Below are 10,293 nucleotides of genomic sequence, written 5' to 3' on the forward strand. Positions count from 1 at the left end.
ATCTTTTCAAATTCTAAATCTGGCGCAGCAAATAATAAAATATACTAATCTCTATAATGCTTCCGAAACACGCCTGAAAAATTAAGAATTGGGGGAGAAGGTAAGAAACGAGAAAAGCAGAAACAAACGAGTATAGATAATTAGATATAGACTATGGACTGAGAGTATAGACGGAACCGACCGAGACCTTGAGGGTGAGGAGGCTGAGGGGCAAAGGCAGGCGGCCGATGAGTGGCGACTGGCGGGGGACGATTCCCCTCGTGGGGCATCGTTGCGGCGTTTCAGGTCTGCGAGCTCTGACATAGCCCTGTCGTAGTATTGGACCGCATCTCGTTTCAGATCTGGGATCACTGTTTTGGAGGCCTGAAATTCTCCCTGGCTGAGTGACGACGGCCTGCCGAACACGTGCGAGGGCCATGTTTACCAACAGCATCAATTTTGCGGCAGGCCAAGTCACGTACGCTTTCTTCGGTTCTTCTCTCTCACTCGAAAGCGCGTTCTTTACTCTCTTTCCTATCATTCTTTTCTCTCTCTCTTAATCTCTCTATCCTTCCTTTTCTACCGCATTAGCCAGTGCAGCCGGGAGCTCAACTCGTTTGGAAAGACGATATCTTACATGCGTAAGAAAATAGTTGTAAATTAACCCTCCCTCCCCTCTTGGATCACTTAAATCAATGATAAATTCATTAATAAATTGATGTACGCGCACACACGAACTCGTGTCTACGCGTACGTCAATAAACTGACGTAATTATATAGGCAGTAACGAAATAGGATAGAATAAATCAGACAATCATTAAGATAGTTAAGTCATTCACATGTTAGCAAATAGGAATATAAAATAATTGAACTTAACTAAGTTGAAACAGTACGATTGTTCGGAGGTTAAACCTTGCTTAAGGAAATATCTTTAAATAAATATAATAGAAGCAGTAAACTCCGAACTTTCATTCTGTTTGACCTAGCTTCATGATCCCTTCCCAGCGGCATCGACATCCCCACGCGCGGTCGCACAGCCAACCGGCGAGCTCAGTATCCCCGCCACCTTCACAACTCCGCGCGCTCAGTTCGTAAAAGAGCAGGTTCGAAACTGCAAGAGACACTCGGCTTCCAGCCTTCACGAGAGCATTTCCGCGCTCGTCTCATCGATCAACATTATAAAGTATCCTACGGAGAGGAATCGCGCCAAGGTAATCTCCACCCTTGTAAAAGCATTAAATAAAGGAGATCTCTAGAAGCAAACTTCACTGCCTTCTTAGTTCGGGTCACTAGTTGTCTTCCCGTTATTTCACGGATAGTGCAGTGGACTCAAGATCAGCGTTCAGTGCATACGGAGTCGCTTCGTTCACTCTTTCATTAATCTACCTAATCTTCTTACGAAAGGAACCCCGTTCTATAATTGATATCTTGCTGATTTCTGTTCTTGAGCCTTGTTGTTATCTTTGTGTTTCGTTTTTTTTTTCAGGCGCTCCATCAGGTTTGAGACGAGCGGTAGCAACGAAGTTGGACGAAGCTAACGTGAGGCAAGAACTCCAACAAAACCCTTGATGGCAGGGGAGCGCGTAGCGCACGTCGTAATCAACGCGTTGCCCGCCACAGCAGCCTGAGGGGCCCGACTACCTCTCAGACACGTACTACGAGATCAGGAGTTCCGGCGGACTCCATACGATTGGCGCCTGAGAAGCAGCGGAGGCGCAAGTCAACCGCCAGACTGCTCAACCGACTTCGAAACCACGTACGTAGAAGCCCGGTAGGTACCAACGAGGGACAAAGAAGAGCCACTGCGGAGCGTCGTGATCGCTACACAGATTTACGCCACGTACGTCTCTCCACTGGCCGTATTACCCGTCGTACGGACGAGGCAACGAGGGAGGGCCGGCAACGTGAGAGTGGAGCACCGACCCAGGAGGGTTGGCAACGCGGCACGCGAGGACTCAGGAGGGCCTCGTCACAGCCTTAATTACATCGTTTACCCTCAGGGATTCTAGAAATCCGGATCCGGGCAGACCAGGGCCGTCCGGCCTCAATAAATACAAACGATGCGCGCCTCCTCGAGAAGAAGAAGGGACAGCCGGGCGCACGAGACCCGCGCCATCGAGGACCACCACGAGATCGAGAGATCCCCCTCCCCTTTCCGCTACCAGCCTTTTATCCGGAATGGCGCTACGTCTTTCCCCCGCTAAATATAACGCTGTCTGCCGGCATCGTGGTAGACTGTTCGAATTCGCCGCCGTTACCCAGAGCATTACGAGTGCCACCACGTGATCCGCTGCCTTCAGCTAGCGATATCTTCGTCATCGATCCAGTACCACCATCAGGATTCGTCGTTACCGGCCAGCTCAAGGAATTCCCATCCGCCGTGTTACCCGCACCACCCGTAACACCACCCAGGGAACCCACCGTTTCTGAATCCGAAGAAAGCCCGGACTCAGACGGTCTACTGTTGTCGGCCTTCGGTTCGCCAGAAGTGTTTTCGGCGAGCCTCTTCAGGTCACTGGTCGTTCCAGTTGTAACACGAGGAACGGGCTCACCGCGTCGCCGGCAACGTTTCTGAAATAGCCTGTAGAAACTTGTTGTAGAGTGTAATTGAACCGGTGGTTCTCACTGCCACGTTCCACGTCGCCGCGCCGAACTACATGGACGGACTCACGGCGTGGAAACGACTCATCAAGGGGGACATCAAGCGGAATCAGCTGCCATTTCCTTCGAGACGCAAAAATACCCCACAAGGAACGAAAGAGTTCGACGTCTGGCTGACCAACGAAGCCACGAAGCGTAACCAACGCCGGACCGACACACCAGTGGTCGGCACCCCTCTAGCACGAAGCCAATAATCACAGGCATCTTGTTGAGTACCTCGACACGCTCAGGCGCGGTAGACGCTCACCGCGTAACACCAACACACAGGATCACTATTCCTACGTATTCTTCTACCAGCCCGCGTTAGCCTCATCCGCTGACCCCTTAAGCGGGCGCACTGTTCCTACCTCCCTCCTCAAAGGCTACAGACAGTATGAGGTAGAGAACAACTAGTAATTATTTGTATGAAAAAGACGACGGATGATTGCTAAAAATTAACAATAATGAACATAAAAATGTAGTTTTTTATTTTTGGCTCATATTTGGGGCGCAGGGGGGGGGGTAAAATTTAATATTATGGATTTATTTCGCAAACACTCCATCTTGTTAATCACTTGGAAATATATTTATAATTTCTATTAAATGTTAACATAGTATAAGCAGTACACATTGTGCCATTTAATTTTATAATTATATGGCTAGGTCCCCACCTCGAAAAAGAAGGCTCCTCCGCTTTCTGTAAACAATATTTTAATTTTTTGAATGAAAAGCAATGCAGTTGAATCACATGATATTAATCTTGAAGTAAAAAATTTAATCAATTCTGACTTAAGAGCACATTCATTGTGACGCAAGCACTTGTATTTGAAACAAATAAAGATTGAAGAAAAAAGATAGGAAAATTATGATTGTATATGATTGCAGAGTTTTCAATTGAAACTTGCTACCATGAAAGTAAAATAATGATATGAAGGAATAAATGAAATGAATAAGAAAATGGAAATAAAGTAAATGTAAATTCCATACTTTCCCTATTCAACAGTTTCCAATTTTGGGCGCAGCATCGATCGGTCCTAGACTTACGATGTTTTAAGTATCGTCGAAAAAATAACACTTTAGACCCCCCGCTGTTTCATAGCCAGCCTGAGGCCCCGAGAACTATGTTCGCTATGAGTACACTCATGATGGCGGTTTGCTACTTCCCAGGCGCAAAATGTGTATCAATTTTCAATTAATTGCAACAAAACAAGAACCAAGCCATTTTTCGAGAAAAGCGCTCTGGAAGGTTCTACATTTAGGCATTTATAGCCTGTGGTTGAAATATGAAATCATACAGTTCAGAATTGTAGAAGAGAAACTTGTCAGAGTAATACATGGGCTGATTTTCAAGCCTGAGGAAGCGCCATTACATTAAACAAATTTCACGGACCCGCATGGTGAAGAGTTCAGTACGCTACTGGCATATAATTCGTAGGATGTGTATATATGTATAGTGACCACTACTATGCCAGCGGCAGATTCGTAGATCATGTAACGTCACAATTAAAACCTAACCATGGTTGATCAACTGTCATGTGCGTTTGAATAGCTTGGTAGAGTAGATAAGCTGGAGGGAGGGAACAGTGTTTCTGCTATGCGAGACTGTTATGTTTATCAGTTTGAAAGTGACTAAAATTTCAATGTTTTTCATTGAATGATCTATGAAATTACACGATGGAAAAACTCTACATATTTTTTTTGTTGTATTTTTTAACAGCATCGCTATGATTAAAAAATTTGAAATTAATTTAGCATATAAATCATTATTTCATTTAAATATAGCTCTTTTTTCAAAAAATTCACCCAGAGATTGATTTTATTACATACAACCTTAAATGCGTCAAGGGTGGTTTTTTTATTTGATTCTTATATTATTACAATGTGGTAACGAGTATAGTTTAGAGTTTTTCAAGATTGAACAGTATGATTCTTCTTCATTTGGAGATTCTCGTCAGTGATTTGTGAAACCCGCCAAACCATTGACTTTTGATTTATATTTTTTTAGTTTTGTTTAATATTTATATTTTAAGTTAGGGGTAGCTGTTAGTGTTATGAATTAGTTTCCAACAATATCATTTGCTATTTTTAATTGACTCAAAACAAAGTCAGACCTACGGTATATTTTTTCTCGTACTTATTACATATAATTTTTTTTGGTATTTTTGGAACTAATTTGTGAGTGTTTTTGGGAACCCAAAAATAGCACGATATTCGGATATGTTTACATTTAGGCTGGGTGTGAAAGTTATATTGAGGATAATTTTTAGGAGAGAGAGATTGTTTTAAAAAGATTAATTTTTGCAGTTTTTGAGAGGCCGAAAAAGCCCCAAATTCTGGCGCTGTTGATTTTTAAAATTTTTCTGTAGTGGAGGTGCTGGCGGGCAGCACCTATACCCCAAAACTCCGTTAAAAAGAGATCCCAAAAATCGCTATTGGTGTCCAAGAAGAGCCCGAAAAAAGCTCGAAATTCTGATATGCTTACTTTTAGTTCAAGTACATATTTTATTTAAAAGATAGTTTTCATAAGATAGGGATTGTTTTTCCAAAATTAATTCTTGCAGTTTTTAAGAGTACAAAGAAGCCTGAAATTCTTGAGCAAAACTTGAATATTTTCCTTATGCCATAATTTTGGGCTTTTTTTGGGCACCGATGTCAAATTTTAGGCTATTTTAGTTTTCTCAAGAAAATCGACTTTTGGGTGGACGTCCTTCCCACCCAACAGTCGGTTTCTTGAGAAAACTAAAAGAGCCCAAAATTTGGCATCGGTGCCCAAAAACGCCTAAAATTAGGGCGTAAGGAAAATATTCAAATTCCGTTGTGGAGGTGCTAACAGAATGCACCTGAAAAAAATGGACATACAAAAGTTGTTTATTTTGTGAATGTATATTTTTTTCTGAATTACCGTTCAATGAAGAACTACAACCCTTTTTCAAACATTCTTCGCTATCTTTTGTTGTCATGCTAAAAATAAGTCCCTTTCTCACGTCTTTTGGCGTAATATGAGAACTTTCGAATTTTACATTCTCATCAGAGAAGGTATTGCATTTGTGTGAAATTGAACCCCCCTAGTTTTTGTCAAATGTCTACTTTTTAAAACGCCCTGAATCCGAAAAACAGTTTTTTACGAATTTGTTTGTGTGTGTGTCTATAGATTTTTAGTTTGTCAGCAGGATAACTTTCGAAAGAACTTAAAGATTGGATTGGTCTTTGGTATGAAACACTAACCAGTTATTACTCTCGGTTTAAATTTACCTCCCCCCCCCCAACCCTCGCCTTGACCCCTCATCATTCGAAATTGGAAATAAGCAAATTGATTTTTTGCAAAACCGTCATAAGTTGCAATAAAATGTTTATTAACCAAATTTTTTTTTTAGAATACCCATTTTTTAAACTAGACTATGAAACTATCTCTGTTTCAATATCAATGCATGTTATGAAAATGTGTTCATTACAGCCAAAACCGTTTTTCAAGCTCCTAATTATATCCCTAATCTCAGTAATACAGACCTTCTCAATTGATTTTTCGAACGCATCGTGTTCTACATCGCAGTTGTGTAGTCCTATAGCTTTATCTCCCAATTGTCCCCTAAAATAGTCTCTGATAGAGTCTAGAATCCCGTCTGCATCACATAGAATTTCCCCATTATCCTTTCTCATGTTGAAAAATTCTCTGCTTTTATTTCCCTTCTTTTCTTATAAAGCAGTTTCTTGCTTCCTTCAAAGTCATTTTGTATTTTCTTTTCTTCTTTTGATCTAATTTTACCTTTAATATTCTGAATCAATCGTCTGAGTATCCTACTTTCGTGTCGGTCATGACTTATACGTCTAATTCTTTCCTCATCGCTAAGACCTGCGATGTTTAAAGTTCTCCTGTACGCTTCTTTCTTTGATTTTTGGGCAACCTGAATTTCATCATTCCACCACGCATCACCAGACATTCTTCCTACAACTGCGGTACCACACACTTCGATGCCACACCTAACAATGATATCCCGGAATTTTGTCCATGCGCCCTCTATATCTTTGTTTTTTACCTGCGCCTCCCATGTTGCGCTATCTATGCTTTTCATTATCTTGTTTTGGAAATCTATTCACACATCGGGTTTCTGTAGGTTCTCAATTTTTATTCGCGCTTGCTCTGTTTTCTTGTTTTTTTTTCTCCATCCCCGACCTAAGTTAATTTTGGAGATCAGAAGGTAATTATCATTATGGCATTCAAAACCCCTCATGGCCCTTGTATCTTTCACCAGCTCTCTTAGTCTTTCATCCGCAAAAACAAAGTCAATTATACTGTGGCTACTTTCTTTGCACCAGGAGTACATGAGGATCATTTTATGCCTAAATCATGCATTTTTAATGAACAGACAGTCCACTTCTAAGCATAAGCCAACTAATTTATCTCTGCTATAGTTCGTTTTTGGTTCCCCAAAGTTACCTAGTACTCTTTCTGTATCCCGATTTTAAATGACTATCCATCCATTCATATCTCCTAGCAGAATTATTCTTTTACCATAATCGCAAATATTTATTTTGTAATTTAAAGTCTCCCAGAAGACGTCTTTTAGTTCTCCGGGATCACTATAAACTGGCGCGTAGCATTCTATGATAAATAATCTCCTGATTCCTACTTTCATTTCAGCCTGCAGCATCCAGTTTTCTTTGTTTTAAGCACATATAAAATATGCAGTTTCCTTACATGCATAGTTTGTGGTCATTCTTCTACCTTGAGGTCATACACGCTCCTAACACCCCCACCATTTTAAACACCCATGCTCCATTTGACGCCTGAAACTTGACCTTCACATTTACCGTGTGGATGCCTTTTTTCAATTAAAGTTTCAGACCTTTCCGAGGCTGTTTTATTTTTTGTATTATTCATTGTTTATATTATACGCCTAACCACCCCCTTTATGCTATAAGTTTCTTTTGCGAGTCAAAATCATGTCCAAGCTGAGTAAAAATTCGTCATATTGTGGAGATTGTTGTTGTAACTTCCTTCCCACCAAACTTCAGTTAATAAGGAAGGGTTGGTGGGGGGAGGGCGGAACTAGAACCAAAATAGTCGTCTTTGGTTTATGCTTTATGCTGGGAAGGCCTTCATAAGTCTTCAGCATAGATGGAATAGCTAATGAAGAGTGAAAAACAATATTTAAATACCATTGTGGTTAAACATAATTTTTTTCCAAAGTATTAAAAATGTAAACGTTTATCCCGTTCATTGAGTATTATTGTTTGGACATTGGAATAATCCTCTTTTTCGTTCTCACTGAGAAATAAGAGAAGGGGAAAAATTTTTCAAATAGTCACATGCCGACCTATTAAGTTGTGTATTCAGTTTAGAAATGTGTGCATGTGTGACTGTGTGTATGCGTGTGTAAAACATAGTCTAAAGCAGGTGTCTTTAGCATGGGGCAATTCGGCTGTAAATACCCAAAAGCCACATATCTTGTTTCCATCACTGCGAATCTCTACTCAACTGAAAGAATGAGAGGCGTAAAGCAGTAAGTCATGAGAGTGAAAGTGACGGACAGATCTACTTTTTTCTTTTACTCTCATGAGTTTTTGCTTTACTCTGACGTTTTCTACCCACAGAACGGCACCTTAAGATGTCCTTTGTATTGGCAAAGATAATATCTATGTCATAGATTCGATAACAGGCGTCAGTGTATGCCACTTGTCGATAGGGATGGGCACGCGCATTTAAAACTTCCCGCAATTCAGTGTCTTATTTACTATATTGTGACGCCATCTGTTAGTCCTCGCCACGGTATTGTGTGTTGGAGCTGATACACGGCATCCCTACAAAAGAAGCTGTCGCGTATCCACGTCTTATTCCTTAATTCTTACTTCCTCTCCCGTCTTGCTCTTCGTCTATCCCCAGATCATTACCAGCAAGAGCGGCTGCGCCGTATATGCTCGTAGCGGCTTTCATCAGTAGGACACTTACCGGCATGCTGTGTATCAGTTGCGGCATACAATACTTATTTTGTTGTAATTCAAAACTCTCTTTGCATTGATTCAGAAGGCACTTTTCGATATTTAACGTCCATAACTTAACTTAGTTTGGTCCAGCGAGACCAAACAAAACTCGTCTAGATACACGACAACCCTTATACCTTGCTAACGAATTATGGTCAATTATTATCGCGAAAATCTGAGGGGCAGCTGAGAGACCAATAGGCAAGCTCGTTGACTGCAAAAGTACCTTTCTGTAGACGAGGCGAAGGTGGCAACGATGGGACTCCGCCACTTGTACGTGAAAGAAAGCTTGAGACAGATCGATTCCTGTCTCCGTTGCTCTTTCTGACCAAAAACATTCTTGAGATGAAGATTGGGCCCAAACGTGTTGGGGAGTCAAGAATCCCTTGCCTCTTCAACAGATCGATCTTTTGAGACATCTGTTCCCCTGGCCGTGTCAAAAAACTGGAATCCATCCAATTGCGTATCAACTTCGGTTTCGAACCGAGAGGAATTCGGAAACCGTAAATCAGGTTGAGAATGTTGTGTGGAACCCTCAAAACCCTACCTTTCCTGGAAGTGACAATTCTGAACCGTAAAGCCTACCCCTTAAGGGTTGAAAAGTCCGGTTGTTGAATGCAGTAGACCGGGAGAAGTCTTGTTTGTAACCGGTCTCTTGGTTGCCATGCTGGGCTAAATCTGAGACCCCCTAGAGACTGAATAAAAAACGCGATAAAACCTCTTTACCAAAAAGATATTCTGAACTAGAAGGGACTCTGCCTAAAGCTGCTCAAACGTTTCACTTAGAAGACGTCCCTTCTATTTTTAATGCACTTTGCGCTCTTCCCACTGATCACTTGTGTTATTAGATTAAAATTTGCCTGTACCTGTGAGACTGAGCAAAGAAGCGAAGATAAATATTCAAACCATGTTTGTGGAGTACGTCAGTTCTTAGTTCCCTAAAGTCCAACAGCTTTGTAGACGACTCCGGCTCCGAAGAACCAGAAGGTTTTCGCGAATCTAACGCGACTAAACCCTTATTCGGATTTTGCAAGTCAGGGTAACGAGTTCTGCTACTCTTGAAACAAAGTTTCTTTGCCGGAAAATAATACTGGTCTTCGTTTAAGTTGCTGTCATCGCCATAAAACGAATGACGCCGTCAATTTTCACTATATTGCGCAACATCACGACGCTCCTGGGCCCTAATGACTAATCTCCTCCGGGAACCTACAGGCGCAATGGGTGCTGTATCTGCTATCAAAATATCCTGCACCAGTTTTACACACTACACAACACTTAATTAGCCGAAGAAAATACTCCGAAAAGAACACAAAACGAGATTTTGTTCACCTCTAATTTGTAACGACTTTCTTCGGCAAAAGTACTCAACGAGATGAGCATAGACGGCGCAGCTGATACTTCTGGTAACGATCTGGGGATAAACGAAAAGTATGAAGAGAGTGAGAGGAAGATTGAAGGCTGAGGCGCGGGTACGCAATATCTTATCTCATAGGAATGCCGTATAGCGGCCAAAGTTATACACTTATGCTTTAACATAATGGAAATTTAATGAGTTAAAATTATCTTAAAGCATAATAAAAATGTAACGAATTACGATTATGCCTTAACATAATGGAAATGCAACAAGCTAAAATTATATTAAAGCACAATAAAAATGAAACGAATTAGAATTATGCTTTATCATAATGGAGATGC

At 41.2% G+C, this 10,293-nt stretch overlaps 1 protein-coding gene across 1 annotated transcript in view; it reads right to left on the reverse strand.

Moving 5' to 3' along the window:
* Positions 1-520, reverse strand: part of LOC117180506 — a 57,623-nt gene extending 57,103 nt beyond the window's left edge. Inside the window, exon 1 of the mRNA XM_033373003.1 lies at positions 325-520. Within this exon, the coding sequence (XP_033228894.1) occupies positions 325-520 (196 nt within the window). The remainder of the gene's footprint in view (positions 1-324) is intronic.
* Positions 521-10,293: the final 9,773 nt, after the last annotated feature.

Source organism: Belonocnema kinseyi, chromosome 9 (genome assembly GCF_010883055.1).
Source record: "Belonocnema kinseyi isolate 2016_QV_RU_SX_M_011 chromosome 9, B_treatae_v1, whole genome shotgun sequence".
Classification (NCBI taxonomy): Eukaryota; Metazoa; Arthropoda; class Insecta; order Hymenoptera; family Cynipidae; genus Belonocnema; species Belonocnema kinseyi.